Source organism: Mycteria americana, chromosome 11, assembly GCF_035582795.1.
Source record: "Mycteria americana isolate JAX WOST 10 ecotype Jacksonville Zoo and Gardens chromosome 11, USCA_MyAme_1.0, whole genome shotgun sequence".
NCBI lineage: Eukaryota > Metazoa > Chordata > Aves > Ciconiiformes > Ciconiidae > Mycteria > Mycteria americana.
This window is the reverse complement of record NC_134375.1, coordinates 11,872,502-11,890,935: the sequence shown is the minus strand read 5'-3', so window position 1 is coordinate 11,890,935 and position 18,434 is coordinate 11,872,502. Positions and strand designations below refer to the sequence as shown.

At 40.4% G+C, this 18,434-nt stretch overlaps 1 protein-coding gene across 1 annotated transcript in view; it reads left to right on the top strand.

Annotated features, from left to right (window-relative positions):
* The window catches only part of ITPR1 (inositol 1,4,5-trisphosphate receptor type 1), a 180,303-nt gene that overhangs the window by 34,801 nt on the left and 127,068 nt on the right, over positions 1-18,434 (top strand). The window contains exon 4 of the mRNA XM_075513607.1: positions 16,296-16,411. Coding sequence (XP_075369722.1) covers positions 16,296-16,411 — 116 coding nt within the window. The remainder of the gene's footprint in view (positions 1-16,295; positions 16,412-18,434) is intronic.

Genomic DNA, 18,434 nt, shown 5'->3' with positions numbered 1-18,434 from the left:
AATAGTCTGAGATTGAGCTTCGTCAGGCAGCATCCTGTGTGGGTTTTCTATGCTTACAAGTGTGTGGCACAACCAGCTGTCAGGTTGGGCTTTTAAGATTCATAATGGAGCTAGTCCAACCTCTCGACTAAAATTTATGCAACTGACTGAATTGCTGAAGTGGACATCTTGCTTTGCAATGATCCTTGATTACTAGCATCACGCTGGTGCTAGATCTGAGGACACAAATAATCTCTTATTCATTTTTCTCTATATTTCCCTGTTGGTACACAGAAGCGTTGCCATGGAGGAGAGCGTGGGGTGGGAGTAGGCAGGAACCAGCTGCTTTAGGGCCACGCTGGGAGGAAGACTGGGGGAGGATAATGCATGAAGTCTGCTCTTGCAAACAGTCCTAGGAACTTTGCTGTCAAGTGTTGCGTGCATTGGTTATGGAAGAGCTTTGAAGGTGTGTAGGGAAGGGTGGGTCTTTTAAAGAGAGGAAGTTGTCTTTCTCTGCCCCGCTTGGGAGAGAAGAGGTTACAGAGCTAACGTGCATGGTGGACTTCATGGGCCTTTGTTTTTAGTCAAGAGTGCCTTGGCAATCTTGTGCGCCTGCATGCATTGTTTAAACAAGTACTGCTTTTTAATGATGTCGCACTTCAAGGATGTGCGGTACAACTGTATTCCTTTTAAAAAGTGCTTTGCAAATTTTTAACCTAGCCAGCACAATGAGTTTGCTGATAATTAAGTAACACTCCTTTACCTGAAATATGGTTGTGACCTGGCCAGATTTTTTTTGTGTGTGTGTATTAACGTTTGTTTGTCTGTTCTCATGAGGTCAGGTGTTCCTACCGTTCACTTTGGGTAGCTGTGTGCTGTTTGAGGCTAAGATTTGCCATAGCTTTGGAAGCTTTTTCCTGTTGGTCATACCCCTACAGAGCAGCAAACTGACAGTGCAGGACTGGATGTAACGGTGGAATTACACCAGATACCATTATTGCAATTGGATGACCCCTCCTGCTTGCTTCTGTCCATATTATCTTTTTGTAAATGTAACACAGTGGTCACTTGTGGGAATGACTGAGTACAGGTTTGATAAAAGAAGTGCTTCTCAACCACTTCCATGCATTAGGAAGTAGAAATCCTGAGTACCAAGAGATCAAGGAAGATAGTGTGATGTGATATTCTTTCTGCATGCCTGGCACCTCTGTCTGTGTTGCAATCATTTTGACCCATTTTTGTTACTGTTTTCCAATGATTTCTGAAAACTTTCATCATAAATCTACTAGACCTTACAAAATGGAGACTGCAGGGATGATTTCTTCATCAGATTTCATTAGAATAGAGCAAAAGGGTGTTCTGTTGCTGAACTGAAGGATCCATCCTTGATATATCACGGTGAGTATATCAGCAGTCTCAGTTTAAATATTTTTAGTAAAAAAAAAAAAAAAGTTGATTTGTATACATAACAAGCATATGGCTTAAGGCTTCTACTCAGCAGTTATTTGGATATATTTATTAGTGAAAGTACCATGTGGGGATGTTTGACAAGAAAAACTTGTTCTCTGGAATAAGGTTGGGGTTTATGAAGTTAATTAGTATTCCACAAGCAGCTCTCGAGTGAAGGCTGAAAGCTTTCTGATTTTAGCGGTCATTTGTGTCCCCAAACGTGGGTTGTCTGAAAGTGTGGGCTATCTGATGACAATTTTCAAGACATGTTATTGTAAAGAAGTGGAGATAATGTGCATGAAAATTATAATATTTGGCAATGTTTGTAGTAGTGCAAGTTCGAGGATGGAATACAAAAATTCTGTCGCATCCTTACTCTGGCAGGTCGTGTGCTGTGACCTGCCATCACACTTCCAGCCTTAGTATTTCCTTTTAAAAAAGGGGTTACTCTCACAATGTCATAGTAATGTTTTCGCTCAGAAACTTGCTGCTACACCGTGCACACGATTCTCCAACGCTTTCCTTGAGCAGCTCATCTGTTTCTCTTTACATATTAAGTCTTTGTAATGTTTCAACCATACTTTAAATGGCTTCACCTTGTACAAGCCTTCAAAGCTTTTTGAATGACCAAGAGGGGAAAACTGCATAGCAGAAGCGCTCCTGTGCTGCCACACCACAGGAGGATGCAAGGCACTAATGACCACTTAAGGTCTTTAATAGTTTCTATAGTTTCTTTTCTGTTTCTATAACAGTCAAAGATCATGGAAATAAAATTCACTGAATATGAGTTTGTACCAGCCAATATCTTTTGGTTAAGTCTTATAATCCATCTTTCTTAAAAAAGGTCTTTATTTAACTTAATGTGTAATATCGTTACTGCTCTGATCTTTAATAAGAAAATAATGGATTTGTGCCTGAATATATCTAACGTGCAGTTCGTGTATTTGAACTGAAAAGTAGCAGGCTTTTTGAATATTTCCAAAGGGCAAATAGAAGATGTGCTCGGTAACTTGAAGTTCACCTTTTAAAAATCCAGAGACATGGTAGACAAGTAAATTTAAACCACTGGTTCTAGTCACTTCCTTTTCATACGGTGAGTGACTTATTGAAATTGAAAGTCAATGAGGAAAGTCCCAAGTACTCATCCAGATCTAAAAGCTCAGGAAATTACAAATAATCGACTTTTCACATCTTTGTCACTTAATTTTTTGTTTTGCATATCCTCAGGTGTTTTGAGGGGAGTTTTATTCCACTTGTATCAGTTATTTTTGAATAAGGTCCAGATATTTCATCAGTACAGTTGGCACTTTCCATGATTAAGCCTTTGGATAGCATCAGTGTCTGGGTTTCATTTGTGATCTGACATAATCTTTATTTCTTGAGTCCCAGGCAGCATCTAGTTTTTGAGCATATCTAATATCAAGAATACTTGCAATCCATCTTTCATAATTCATGTCTAGTTTATTGTACCAGAGTCACTTGTTGGTTCAAGAGGCTGATGTACTTGTTTTTCCAAAAGCATGTGTTAAATCTGTTGTGGGTAACAATTATCCCTGAGGTCTACAGGTGAGTAAAATAGTCAAGTGCTACCTCTTACTACTGCGATTTTCCTCTGAAGTCATAAATCTAGAAAGCATTGTTTCAGACCTCCTCCATGGGAGAGCTGGCATGGGACGGTGCATTGAGTGCTCTTGTTGCTGTTGGTGCCAACGGCCATTTTTTAGTTGTTGAAAACAGCAACTGGCACCATAACAGGTGAAAAGACACTGTGCAGACGTCACTGTTGATGTAGTTCTTGTGAATGCCTGTTAAATTTACAGTGGAGCAGGGGAGAGCTGCAGTAATTTTTAAAACACTTCATCACGTCTGTGAAACCAGCAGGGTTAGGTCCTGCCTCTGAAGTGTTATTTGGTCCGTGGGATCAAATTTGAGTGGGGCTGCCTTGACCGTGAGTCGCCATTTCAGGCTGTCCTGGCATCCCCCACCAAAGGATTTCATCTGCCTGCACTGTTGCTCTATTCCACTCTGCAGTTGCAAATTGGTATTATCAAATCTATTGGATATAATCGGGGTTTTCTGTAGTTGCTTCTGCTGTTTCTGAATATTAAGATCTGGTGTAGAAAAGGAAAATCAATCTAATTATGAAACCTGAAATCCTGAAAATCAGGGCATAAACCTGACGTGGATCTGGAAGTAGGGGCAGGACCACCCTACGCAAGCAGCCAGGAAACAGTTTTAATACGATTATGATACAAATAATAATTGAAAAAAAAGACAGTGATTGAAACAAATGAAGGAAGAGAAGGGACAGGAGCAGGCAATGTTAAAAGAGGACTTCAGGGCATTTTTCTGAACTGCGAAGGTTATTGCTGCTTTGAAGCTACAGACAAAGGTGGTATTCGTGATCCGAGATGACTATCTTTGCTGACTCTGTGCGGATATGAGTGTAGGATGTGTTCAGACAGTGATGCAGCTGGTGTTATTTAATAGCTCTCACCAGCCCTTCCATCACTTGAATCCAGCTTTCTTGCACGCTGATTGATATGTTATCATTATGTCAATAAGACAGCTTGAAAGATGGCTTAAAACATTGAAAATACGTAATTATTGTTCTTTATGGAAAAGGAAGTTTTTAAAATGGATGTAGCACTAAGTGGTTTGAATACATTTCTTTTCTCTAGACTTTTCAGAAACAAATACAGGTAGGGATGTATGTTGTGGTAGCAATGGTCATGCCTTGAGGGCGAGATGGTAATGCATAGTCCTTTTTAGTGCTTCCCTTGGCAATGCAAATACTTTGCACTGTTGTTATCTGTCCGAGGGCTTCATTACAGTTCCATCACAAGGATCAATTAAAGGCTGGGAAAATGCATTCTGATTTAAAGCACGTCAATGTCAATGTTAAGGAAAAAAAATTATCAGTGCCATGGTGATGGCTAGGTAAAAGTTCAATTGTCACTTTTTTCCCCTCCTGTTTTTCAGTTGATTATGTGTTGCTGTGAAGGCCTCCCAGCTGTGACTGAAATGCCACACTAATGTACAGATTTGATCATCTTTTTGCAGCTGGCAGGAGAGGGGACTGAAATGAATGGATCCGTTGATTTGCACACACTGTGAGAAGGCAACAATTAATAGGCTTTGAAATTCAATGACTGGTAAATATTGTGTTCTTGAAAATAAATTGTCTTAGGAAGCAAGCAGCATTCAGGACTGAATGCACAGGTGGATACTCCTTGCTTGGCTTTGGTAAGTGTTGGTGTGACTGCTGCAGAGAGGGAATGCAACTTCAGAAAGCCAAGTATTGCAAAAGTGGCACACCTGAGAGCTTGGGGCAGGGGAGCTCCTGCTTTGGCTGATGCAGCTCTTGTGACAGAGGGATACGAAGACTTGAGGTCCATGGCTTGCATGTTCTTACTGTGGTATCAGCATAATGGCCTTTCTTGGTTCCTCTTGTCTCAAGGATTTCAGGGAAATAAGGCAGGCATTGTCACATGAAATTACGGCACCTAAAAACAAACTTCTTGGTCTGCTCGATAGTTGGACAAGAAGTTAAAGGAATGAAACCGATGGTTTCCTTTACAGGTATGTTTTAACTCCTTGATTTATTGTATGAAGTTTTGGTGTTCCTGTCGTACGCTCTTACAGTCTATTATCCAGGGACATGATCAGTTGTGATAAACTGGGGAGTCCTAGAAGCTGCTGTGTCCATGGGAAAATAGACACCAAGTTAACACAAAGTGTTTATTTCTCCAAAAGGCTTACACTTGGAGCTTGTATGAAACATCCCTTAGAGATGGATTATAGTGTGTTCTACTTCTTTTTTCTGGAAGAGAATGTAGTAGTAGAGCAGGCTAAAATAAAGTGAATGACATCTGTGTGTGTTTAAAAAAAAAAGAAAAGAAAAGAAAAAATCCAACTCAGTTTCTTTTTGGCGTTGAAAAATGAACACTATTCTCTTTAGCAACTCCACTGTTGTGCTTGCCCTCATCTAGTAGCATATTGGCAGCTTTGTACAGCAAGGTGAAACGTGTGTCAATCTAGGATACACAGTCCATTTTTAGGAGTTGGATTTTTGTTTTTGCATGCTCACTGCTCTCAGGTGCCAAGCACTTCAGGTGATGGGAGTGCCCCATCAGCATCTCTTTCCAGACATAACCTATGGTGATTCCATTGCCTATTTAGAATGACAGCATTGCATTAAAAAAACCAAACCAAAACAAAAAAACCCAAACAAACTCCAGTAAGAATGTGCTGTCGGCTCCTGCCGGCTGGGATAAATGCCTTCAGGCCTCTGCTGGCAGGCTCTGCTTCCGCTCATGGTCGCTGAACATTTGTTCTTCCCATTTGCAATCCGGTCTAGTGAAGCTGGCTTATTCACATTTCTATTATCCAGCTGTCTGGCTTTTTTAATGCAGCATGGCTTTGCTGCTTTGGCTTCCAGCTCTCACTTGCCTTATTTGGTAAAACAGTGCTCTTAAGCTGTTCCTGGAAGGGGCTGTTTTACTAGTTTAGGGACTATTTTCCACTTTCATTTTTGACCTCTAAAGCTATAGATTGTGTTTCAGCAGTGGTGCTGGCATAGCTTAACTCTTCAGTGCTGTCAAACTGGAATATTGTGCTTTTTAGAAGTGCTTGAAGTGTTTTATTCTCTGCTGTAACACGCTGGTATGCTGCTGCAGACAATTTGTGCAGAGACAATATATGGCAGCACTTGTGTTTACAGCATATATATACCTTGTCAGCATAATCTACTTTTTAAAATGACAACCAGAGTACGATCTTCAGTGCTAAGACTACGTTATGGAGGACTCGGCCAAATTTTAATTAGCTGCATGATTTGTTGGCATCTTCTGTGCTCTGTTCCTGAGAAGGGGAGTGGCGTACAGTGACGGAGTGAACTTGGACAGATTGAGTAGCATCATTTGATAGGCTTCAGCAAGAGCACCTCTGGTCCCCTGCCAAAAGGATGGTGACTGTTTAAAGTAGAGAGAGGGAGAGGGCCTCAGTAAGTGAGGTGAAAGACTCAAGCCAAGCCTAGGAACAGAAAGCAAGGAATAAAGCTTTCAGTCTCAGAAAACGGATGTGGACACTGGTGTTGTACTCTGTTTGCCTGGGAGTGCAGCACAGTTCAGCAGCATGACTCTGCTCTATTCAGCTCCAGGGTGGTGTTTCCTGTAATTAAGGCAGATCTGGGTTTTTTGCATTTATCTTTGCTTTGCAAAGCTCTTCAAATAGTGCTGATCAAGTCCATCTATAGCTAATCTCCTGGAAGTCTGAACATTCATGTGGCAACACACGCCTTATGGATGCTGTCTGCTGCTGCCAGTGTAGCACTGGGTGTCTGCTGCCATGCTGCTGGTAACTGCATTTTTCACAGCTGGCTGTCCTCTGCAAGCTCCACAGAGAAGATGACGACTTGGGAATTCACTCAGAATTACCTTGAAAATTGAAGAAACAATCTGAAAAACGGTGTTGCAGTTCAGTCGGGGCATATGTCAAAGACTGCACCTAGTTGACTGCATCCAGGGAGGAGGAGGATGGGCACACGTGGCAGTGCGGTAGGAAAGGATCCGGGGATTGCAGGAATCACAGTTTAAATAGGAGTCATCAATGCTGTGCAGTTACAAAAAGTGCAATTGCTGCCTTGGCATATATAAAAGGAAACATTGCCAAAAGGCATAGTAATTATTTTTTGCAATTTTACTTCCTGGCAGAGCCTCAAGTGAAGTATCTTGTTTAGCACTGCACCCCATACTTCCAGAAAGATATGAGCCAACTAGAGAAAATCCAGAGGAGGGTAATGGTCAGGAACAAGACTGATTAGTCTTGCTTCTTGATACTTGTGGGACAGAGGAGCCTGCAAATACTGCCAGGAGAGGGAGAAGTTCTGTTCTGCATGCCCACGTGGAGAGGGAAAAAAGTAATGGCTTAAATTGTAAAAATAAACAGGTTAGATACAAAAATAGCGGAGTGCTAGAATAGATGACTTCAGGAGATATGTCAGGAATGGAGTAGGCATAGTTAATTCTGCCTTTGGAAGGGAGGGATGAGCTATGTAAGCTTTCTAAGGGTCTGCCAGTCTTGTGAACCTGTGGTATTGGCAATTCTGCAGAAGGCAGTGGGGCCAGAGTTTGGGAAGATGGCACTCAGTGCAGAAGGAAAGAAACAAATAAGCATTTCAGGCAAGGGATCCCAAGCAGTTCATTATCATTAAGAAAACTTAAAGCACAGAATTCAGTTTTACTGTTTCTGCAGTTCTTCCAGCTAAGACTTCAATAATATTATCAAATATTTGTTTAACTTCCCTATATCTTATTTTTTGGCGATGTGGGTTTTCTTTAAGTCAGATGCATTTAAAAGCTGAAAATCAAGTTGCTCTATTGAACAGCTGAAAAATTTGCTTTTTTGTTTTGCGTGATGCTGTGGTGGCTCGTTTCTGATGACATGCACACAAAACATTCTTAAATGGAAACGACTGTTATTATACTGGTCAGTCATGTCAGCTCTGTCTAATAGCAGAACCATATTCTTTCCATACTGCTCAACATTGACGCTTTTGGAGGGTGTTTGAAATTTGATCTTTCTTGTTCTTCCTGTGCTCGGACTGTCCAAGCCATTCCCCACCGCCTGCCCCCACTTCCTGACCCATTTTGAGCAGGAACTTTATTCCGGAAAAGCATGAACAAGTGAAGAAGCAAATGTGAAAATGAAATCCAAGGGCTGAGCAGTCAAAATAAAATGAAATGTGGCTAGCAGATGAGTTACACTTGGATTTACTGCTGGCGTAAAATGCTACCAATGTACGCTGAAAGGACCTGAAGATTTTGAGGAAGAATGTCCCAGGGTTCATGCTCTGCTTTAGTGCCTCGCAGGGAGATTTATCGTGGAAACTGTTAAAAGGGAGATAGTGGATGGCTTCCCGAGTTAAGAATACAGCTCTCAAGGCTGGGACAAAGGCTAAAGCCACAATGGTTTACTTAAAAACGCTTCTGCACCTCTTATGGACATTAGTTGGCTGAATTCCTTTCATATAAAGTACAAATGCTTCTCCTTGTAGTGTGTGAAACTTGATTTTTCAGTACTTGTGGGAGAGAGAGGGGGTTGGCCTTTGGACTTTCTGCTTGGCAAGGCTTGCCTCCAGACCAGGATTTCTTTTTGTGCTGGACCAGAGACGGAGATGAGGTAAGACAGTAAAAACGTTCACTGAAACCAATAGCTTTCTTGAGATCCTGGGTTAGCTCAAACTAATGTGTGCAGTTGTGAACTCTCCTCCTGGATTTTTTTCTTTTCTTTTTCCCTCTCCTCCACACTAAGAGTTTTTTTCTGGCTTCTATTTGTTACTAGCCAGGAGCCATTGTGGTGCTTTGACTTCTTCTAAAGGTTCTTGAGCTTATTCTTAGCTTAATTTAAGTACCTTCTCTTGGTCCAAATTATCCTTGGTGTCCATAAATAAGACCTGTTCCTTAATGCTTTCAAGGTTACCTGGCATATTCACTCTCTGTCCTTAACAGTTTTGTCTGAGGAAACTCAGTGTGGTGTTGTCTTCATATATCTCTTGTAGCCCTCTGTATTGCCCATCCAGGGCCATGTTATCCATCGCGGTGCCACACCTCAGCGACACGAAGGCTGCCAGTTTTCTTACATTCTTTAACCTGACCCCCTAGATGTCAAACGGGGTATGTTTTAATTCAATGCATCACTGTTTTTTTCTTTCTACTTGTGTTTCTGTCCCTTCTGGCTTTGTGTTTTCACAAAGCATCTTCACTCAGTGTTGCTCGTACCAGAGACTGGAAAATGAATCTGGCCTTTCCTGAAAATGTTTCCTTTTGGAACTGCCTGTATATCCAGTGTCTAAATATTTCTTTCTTTTCGAGTAGCAGTTTTCTTTTTGAAGGAGACCAAAGAGGTTACATGCAGAAATAAAACAAACACTGGTGTATTCTGAACTCTTTGGTACCTAAGATGTTTACTTAAAGGTGTGTTTCTCATGTTAGTCTTTTGGTAGTTTTTGGGGCACTTTGCTACCATTGTGGTCTTGAGGGCTTTGGAGGGTGTTTGCTTGTAATGTTGTGAGTTGTCTGTGCTTTGGTTCTTAATTTACCTGGAGACATGGCAGTGTGTCCAGAGCTTCACGAGCTACTTTTCCCTGCGGGTGAGGAGCGGGTGTGTCTGCTCTTCCTTGTTAGAATAAAGTTATCTTGCTTGGTTTTTGCTGAAGGACAGCCGTCTCCCACAGTAAATTTCACTGCATCTAAAATGCTGTGTTTATTATTGTAAAGTCACTAACAATGTTGTGAGGAGTCGTATGCTAATTTGTTATGTGTTCAAAAAGCCATTGCTTTTTAATTAATGTTGCATTAATGAATACTGTTGATTTAGTAGGCATTGATATTCAGTGTCCAGCTCTCTAGTCTATAATTTTTCACTCTCTGAAATCCCTGTTGCAGTCTTCTCCCTTTGTTTGGTTTGATACATCAGCTCTAAGTTAATAACAATTACATTATTTCCTGTGTTGTTACAGCTTGAAAAAATGAAGTAGCGATTTCCATTGGTAGAACTATGCATAAATGAGCACAATGGCAAGAGGGTGGTTACCCTCGTGTCTTGCAGATATGAATTGAGGGTGGTTATTTTAACATAAAAATGAAAATATATTTAGATCATAAGTCATGCAGGCTCTCCATTTAAATGCTGGTTGCAAGGGTGATTTTCCTCCTTTATTCTGCTTTAAAAAGAAAAGCATTGAAAGCCCTTGAAACAGGTAAGATGCAACAGCATGCAGAAGGGAGGTAACAGATTTCACAGCAGCAGAAACCTCTAATGTATTTTGTCATGTAATTAGTTCAGCATTTGAATCCTGAATGATTGGGTTGCTTTGCAGTGACATGTGTGATAGTGACAAGATCTTTGGGCTTGGAATACAAATGCCCTTCTCACCTGCGCTTAAATTTTCCTCACTTGTGGCATGGCAGAACTGTTGGCAACGTGAGATTTGGCTTCAGTAGTCGTCTTCCACTGGGCTAAATGTGTAGAGTTCAGGTTTGTTTTCTTGCTTGTTTTGCTGGAGCTGCAGATGGAGTGGGCTCTGCCGGGACAGCAGGTCAAGTGTTTAGTGCATCCTGTCAAAATACGTATTTTGAAGTGGTTTGCTGTGCTCCCAGCAAAGCTTGTTCACTGCAAATTGAAAATGAAAGGGTGTCTTCTCATCACAAAGACAGTAATTTCAGTAGGATCAGGTTCTTTTTTTCTCCCTTTTTATGGAAATGCAGGAATGATTAATAATCAACACATTTCTATAGCTGCTTTTGTTCTATATTCTTTGAACCTCTTAGGCTGTCATCTATTCATTTTAAACCTCAGGAGGAGCAAGTATAGAAATAGACGATGTAGTAATCCAGGGGCTTCTGAGGAGGTGAAACTTGCCTGTGATTGAATATATGCATTTTGTATTAATCTATATGCCTCCTGCATGAAAATATTTCACTTAAACACAAAAGAGGTCTTCGTTTTGTCTTTAAATAAATAATCTCTTCATCCTGTGGAGTGTTACCATCCTTGTGAGCATATTAAAGCTGTGCAACTGTCATAAATATGAAGTCGAGAACTTCTATTTGCAGTATTTCCATCATTGCCAGCTATGTTACTACTTCATAATCTTTGCTGCTATTTTTTATATTTAAAATAAAAATAAAAAAATACTATTCTTATATTTATTCTCTACTGTGAGCAGGCTTTGGCCTTGGGGAAATATCAGGTATCTAAGTATAGAGAAGTCTGAAGAGAAACTGCTAAATTTCAACAGGGAATTGCTAATTTTCTTTTAATTTTAGTATTGCTACACAAAAAGGAGTTTGGTTTTTTTCAAGTAACGAAGAAACAGCTGTGTTGGTGCTAAATATTCAGTGGAGTTTGTAAGTGACTTATTTAAATATCTTCATCTTTAGAGATTTCTTTCATCTGAAAGTACTCTGAAGTATGATTTTTGAGAGAGAGGGAATAATTTTTTTCTTGACTCTTACCTTTCTCCAGTTGACATTTTGCAAAGTCCAGGTCTGCGTTTAAAAACTGAAATAATGACATGCCTTTTTGTTGCCAACAAAATATTTGATGCCTACTTTCTCTAACTGTAGAAAAGCTGGTGAAGACTTTCTACTAAATTCTTAAAATAGCCAGGGGAGATTTGGAAAAAATGATGAGTGGTGTATTACACAACCAGCCTGGCTGAAGCTAAAAGTACTTCCAGATCATTTAGGAACGAGCACGCTAGAGAATGGCAGAGTGAGAACAATTGTGTACTGCGACTCAAAATCGATCTGAGCTGATCTCTGAAAGTAGCAAAGATGGAAAGTTTTAATAGTGGCTGGTGTCCAGCTGTCACCCAGCAAAGGCACCGCCATGAGCTTTGGATGTCGACAGTGTCAGTTTAGCAACTTTTTGAGCTGTCTTCATATACCAAGGGTAGAATTGACATAATAACATCGCTTAATGCCCCAAGTGGTGGGGAAACCCTCTGAAGGGAAGAGTGGAATTGCATGGATATGTTTGAGTTTGGGTGATGTATTTCTAGACAGCTTGTGGTGAAAGAAGGTGACTGTATCTTGGGTGGGCTCTGAAATACTACACTCGCTTCTCCAAAACATTCCAGCCTCTCTTCAGAGTGGTATTTAGTGGCTTAGTGGGTATTTGCAATTTTGGACAAGTCTTGCTTTATATTTTATAATAATTTCATTAACATACTACCTAAATGCTACTTAAATTCCCATGCAATAAAGTCCATTTTAAAAAAAGAAAGAAAAAAAATCAGTCTGGTCAGGTTTTTCTTTTTGCTATGAAAGCAAAAATTGTGCATACGCAATTGAATTGAACCCGACAGGTAGAACAGGACAAGGTTAGCCAGCAAGCCAGCTGTCATGGGGCAGCACCAAAAGGGAGCCTGCTGATGTTACAAAATGTGAAACAGTGATGGTCCGTTTCTTAAATCAGGTCCTGCATCCATGAGCCCAGATGCTGTTGCCCCTTTAGAGGGACTGACCATGCCATAATTTTCACTTGCCCAGCAGCAGCTTACCTGCCCGCATGCAATGCAGTTCTTGTTCACTACGGGGTGGAGGTAGAAGCACTCCTGAGGCTCAAGGTTGGCTGAAAGTTTCCATTACGGGATGCTTTTCCAGCCTGATGTTCTTAAGTTTTTGCTGTTTTGGCTGATTTCTGCCCCCCACCCAGGTACTTTGCCCAGATGTGTTTTTAAAGAAATGTCTGTGTTCCTAAAAAGTGATTGGCAAAATACTGTGCTGATGTTAAGGAAAAAGCCTAGCCTTTTCTTTGTAAAGTTCCGGTTCCTTATGCTTTGGGAGTGTAAGGTGCCTTAGATGATGAAGCTGTGAAACCCTGGGAGATGAGGATTGTCTGGACAAAACATAATCCTTCCTCAAGTATTAGGTGGAGACCTGTATATTGCTGTCATGGGGGGAAAAGAGAAGGGATGGATTAATCAGTTGTTAGGGGCCGAATAAATTTATCAGGATGGAAGTAGAGAATCTGATGGTTGGGCTTGGACTGGCAGGAAAGGTTGGAAGTTTGGAGTAGGAAAGCAAGAGTAGGAAAGAAGCAAGGTCTAGTACAAGAATGGAAAAGGAGGAAGAGAAAATTCAAAGCATGGGGTGGAAAGAATTGCAGTTGGTCTAATGTGGCTGGCAAGTTTCTCTCTTCATTGAACCGCAGAATGCTTCAGAACATAGAATTTTCTAGTGTTTCCAGTATCCTCGATTTTGATTATTCCTCTGTGATGCTGGTACACGCAGAGAATAACCAAACATTACTGAAAATATTTTTGTGAGCTTCAGGTGGCAGACACCCATGTGGGAATCTAAATGTCCAAACAGTGAGAGCATTAATGTATCACATGGTGTAATTATGGTCTTACTCAGTCCACTTTATTAGATGCAAAGCAATTGCTGATGAAAGAACAGCATTTAGCTTGGAAACATTGAAATGCACATTTAATGCATGTCCGTATAACTTTCATTCATCATCCTTGTGCAGGTGCATGATGGGGGAGTATACAATTATGCAATCACTTTTTCCTGCAGGACTTTTGTTCAGTGTTCAGGCTTGATGATGTGTCATCATTTCATCTGCAGTTACGTAGTATTTTATTTTTATACTTATTCGCTGTGCAATTCTGCCATTTTTCACTGCATATTACGAAGACCTAAAAAGCAAATGCGTTCCTGCATGATTAATTGAACAGTGTATAGTAAGATGTAATTACTTTGCAGTAATAGCTTTATTTATCATCTTTTCTATGTGGCTAAAGCTGCTTGAATCCATGAGCAGAGCAGACAGCTGATTGTTTCGGCTGCTTTGGCTTAGTTTTGGATCTGTTAGAAAGAGACCTTCCATACTATAGTGTCTGACAAGTAGTTGGTTTAGCTTACACAGTCATCACTCCTGTGGGTTGCAGATTGCTGACCGTGATGGTACTCAGCTAGCACATCCTTGCATGTTGATTTTTGTAAACATATAAGCCTATGGAATCTGGAGATCTAAAAGTCTTCTGGCCATAAAGTTCATGTAGTTTGACCCATGGTGAAATACATTCGGTACTAACCAGCCTCTGGTGGTCACACTAAGGTGAATGAGGCTAAGATTAACTCCTCAACCACTTAAGAAATAGATTTCATAGAAGAAATACTAGAAAAAAAAAAAGCTGGGTGCTTTTCATTGTTTGTTTTAGATCTGTAGCTTTGTAACTAGGAAGAAAACCCAAGAAAAACACATTATGTCTTCCCTTCTTGTGCTGGACAAGGTCAAACACTTGTAGACCTCTCCCCTGTGCTACAGGGAAGAGGGTGTTGCTTGCAGTTAACAATTTAGAAGTTAAGCCTAACTTGACAACTTCCTTGACTGAAAAGGATGGAAAAAAGTACACTTGCACTGTGACTAAATCTAGCATACAATTAATTCTTCTATGCAGTTCTGTGTGTTAATTGCTGTCATTGTGTGAACTGATGGTTTAAGCAAAAATAGAAAATTTTATAACTGGTGTGTTGCTTACAATGCATAGTCTTAGCTTAAAGTGCCAGCCTGCAGTGGCTTTTTGAATCTATTCTGTGCTGTCAATCTCTGTGAATCATCTTTATGTAAATGAAAAATACGTTGAAGAGAGCAAACCTGGAAAGTGTGGATTGCACTTCGTTTTCTGCTTTCTTGTTTGTTCAGAAGCTTTAAGCTGGCAGTGTCAAAGGGGAGATGAGTATTTCTGGACAGATGCAATTAAATCTCCTTCTGCATACCCTCAGTTCTTTCTTTCCTTCACCAGTATGTGTCACTCTGTTAAAGATTCCCAGTGCCATACACAGCTCCTGTGTATCTGTTGCTGGTATACTGGGCCACCAGCTAAGCAGGCTGCAGGAATTGCTGTGGTGGTTTGGGCCAAGTTGCTCAGGCCATTTGGCAGTCAGTGGCTCACTGAGATGAAACGACAATCTGCCACTGGTGCTTCACCCTGCTAGAAGGGGATTTAGTTTTGAAGACAGACCTTTACTCTTCTGTGAAAAGTGTTTGATACGGTGTGCTCTAACGGTGCTTTGAGGATGGATTAGACAGGCAGGCAGAGTGACATCAAATAGGTCTTGTCTTTAAGAAAGGTATGAAAAGAGTGAAGGTGTCCATCTCAAATGGCATCCCAAGGTAAAATGGCCAAGGTCTGTCCCTAGTGGGGCTCAGCCCCTTCAGCAACTTTAACCTCTGGCAGAGCTGAAATGACTCACCTTCAACGTGGGGTTTTTCCCTTTTTGGTTGACATGCATCCAATGTGTCTGTCAGCAAGGTAGCCCATAAGCAGCTGTGCTTTTTAGACAGTGAAAATAAAACCCCCAGGTAGGTCTCTCCTCAGCTTGCTGCTTCCCAAATTGCAGTGCTTGCCTGTAAGAATACACCAGGAGCCTTGAGAAATACCGTGTGAATTAGAAGCCTGAAGTCTTACATCCACTCCGTTGACAAAGAGGCACTGGGAATGGCCTTCAGGCTTTTTTGGCACTTTGTTTAAACTCCTAAGCTGCTACTTTAGGCACTGTCTTTGAATAGCTTGCTTTATTTTTTTGTGTGTTCAGTTGCTTAGCTACAGAGAAGAGGAAAAATGGTAAATGCAGCTCATTTGGGTTTATTACTGATAAGTTAGCATCTCTTAAATATAAAAATGTATCTTTAATAAGACTAATGAGCTGTAATTCCTGGGTTTTGCCAGGCAGAATGTTAAATAAACAGTGTCGATGGACAGGGTAAAGAACCTGACACCCCGAGGGGTTTACTGTTACCTGGAACTATGCTTTGAATGTCTGTGCTTGTGCGTGCTGTTGTTTGGGGGTATTTTATGCTGATGCTACTTTATTAGGTGAGTTTCTCCAATTCCTTGTGCCTCATTTTCCCTAGCAATAGAAAGGATTTGATTTAAAAACTAAGCAAACATCAAAAAAACCAAACCAAAAACCCCAACCTAACATTAATTGTGTGAAGTAGAGTACCTGCTAAAGTAGAAAAAGGAAAAGTTGTGTGTAAAATGGCTCTGTTTGCCTGGGAAAGCATTGAAATGTGTTACCATTTTAGTACGGTAGTGTTTTTGGACTGGGACAAGTTATAAATTTTCTGGTCTTGCATCAGATGTTTGGCAGCAACAGTTAATTTTTATCATTCATGGGGCAACATTCCTGTTGCTCAAAAAAGTATTTGTCTGATTAAGAGCTTTTTGGAATTTGTTTATAAACCTTTCCTTGCTGCTGGAATATTTGGACAATGTTAGCAGCAAAAATCCAGATAATTACGAATGGTTGAAGCAATCTCTCTGTTTATTTCATCTGTTTTTATAGATTGCCTGTTCAAACTATGTCCCATGAACCGGTACTCTGCTCAAAAGCAGTTCTGGAAAGCAGCAAAGCCAGGAGCTAACAGCACAACAGATGCCGTGCTACTCAATAAACTGCACGTAAGTATTCATGTTTAGGCTGCTGTTGATCATCAACACTCCCATCCATACTGCTTTAGATAAGTATTTCCAATCAACTTGACACAGTTAACCCGGAGACACCAAGAAAGTATATAGAAATCAGTATACAAGACTCCTTTTGAGACATTCGCTGAGATCTAACTCTTTAAACATCCTCTGATTTATGACAACATGCTGTTCAAGGCCTGTGTCCCCCAATATCGGTATGTATGATACTGGGTTAGAGTCATGGTAGCCATTTAAACTTTTGTCGTTAACCTGTGCTAACCTGTAGTAGTTCTCTACGTGGGCATTTTGGGTGGTAATAACATAAAAAAGGGACCCTTCAAAGAACTATGGAGAGTAGAGGATTCCCGGTGTTGCATCTCAACATGGGAAGTCATAGGCATTAGCTGTGCTGGTAGGTGCCATCTGAGCTGCCGGTCTGATAAATCTATTGGGATTCCTCAAACAAATATAGCTGCTGTTGATACATGTAAAGGTTGATGGGTAATTATGAGTAATTATAAGGCCAGACAGCCTCTCCTTCCTTATTAGCTTGCAGTATTTAATATTTTCTGGGTAAAATGTTGACATTCAGCAGCTGAAAACCCAGTAAGGCAATTGATTGCTGTTTTTAGAGTTCCTATATAAAAAAAAGCCAACTTAACTTAAATACCATCTGTTGACTTTAGAGTTAAATAAACTCCATGTTTATGTTAAAATTACATAGCTAGAGTACTTCATGTCAAAATTACAATTCTAAATATTTTTAGTTTCTTTAAGCCTATATTAAGCTCATTGTAGCCTGAAATACAAAATGGCCCTGTAGGAGAGTGTCATTTGCTGATTGCCATATGGCTGCCTTGCTCCTGCATTTCACAAAGGCTGAGTGTTTGACTCATTTTGCTTCTGAAAACATAATTTTATAACCTAGAAGTATTAACTTGGCAAGGAGAAAGCTATTTTGGTACTGGCTGTAGCACAAAGGTCCCTCACTTGTACCGCATTTCTCCTGCTCCTTTAATGATGGTAAGTAGAGCATGCCAGCAAGCTTTAAGTAACAGGGGATTCTGGGTTTGGTTTTTCTGGTGTATAAGGGAAGGGGAGAGTTTATGCCCACAGATTATGTGTGTGAGTTCATGGACTTTAAGAGTAAGTCTGGTCTAAATACTGCGTCATGTAGAAGAAAAGTACTGTGTAATTGCCCTGAATTACAATGTCATTTAAAATTGTCTTCTCTTTCCTCAGTACATGCCCGTTCAGGTGTTTGGGACCTGTTGCTATTGGTCTGACACTACCATTTTGTGCCAGGGTCCCTATGGAAATACAGGATTAGATTTTTCCAGTATTTAGCCCCAGCTGAGTGATGTTTTTACAGAAATGTACCACCATCCATGAACTGCTTGCTTGATTTGGTGAAAGGATTTGAGTACTATACAGTTTTGCTGGAGATTATTTAATATGCATCACTTTGACAAAAAGGCTAATGCTTTATGTAGCACATGCCAAATCAGGTCTTCAGTGACCTGAGGCTGGTGCATGGCTTTAAAATAATTTGGCCCCATGTACATCACTCATATATCAAAACTTATTTTTCTGCCAATCATATGGGTACATGTAATCTTTTCCATTTGTTGGCACATGGAATACACTAAAAAAATCTTGCATTTTGCATGATGTGTTTTGAGGGGGCTGTGCCCTGAAACATGTGCATACAATTGTTAGCTCTGCCCATGATTAGATTTCTTTATCAGTGCATATAATTTCTAACAAAATTGGTGATGCAAGATGTTTTCATCATCATTTGCCTTTTTTGGCTTCTGTTTGTCTGCTGGTGGAATTTATTGTCTGCTGTGGAGCGCTCAATGCTGAGGTCAGGTTATTTTAAGTTAATGCCATTTAAGGGATTTAAAATCTGGGACACTTGTCTTTCTTCGGTATCAAGAATCAGGGCTGGTTGAGAAGCTGACATCTAGTGGCCAGAGAAAATGATTCTTTCTTCTTGAATGATTGTCAGTTT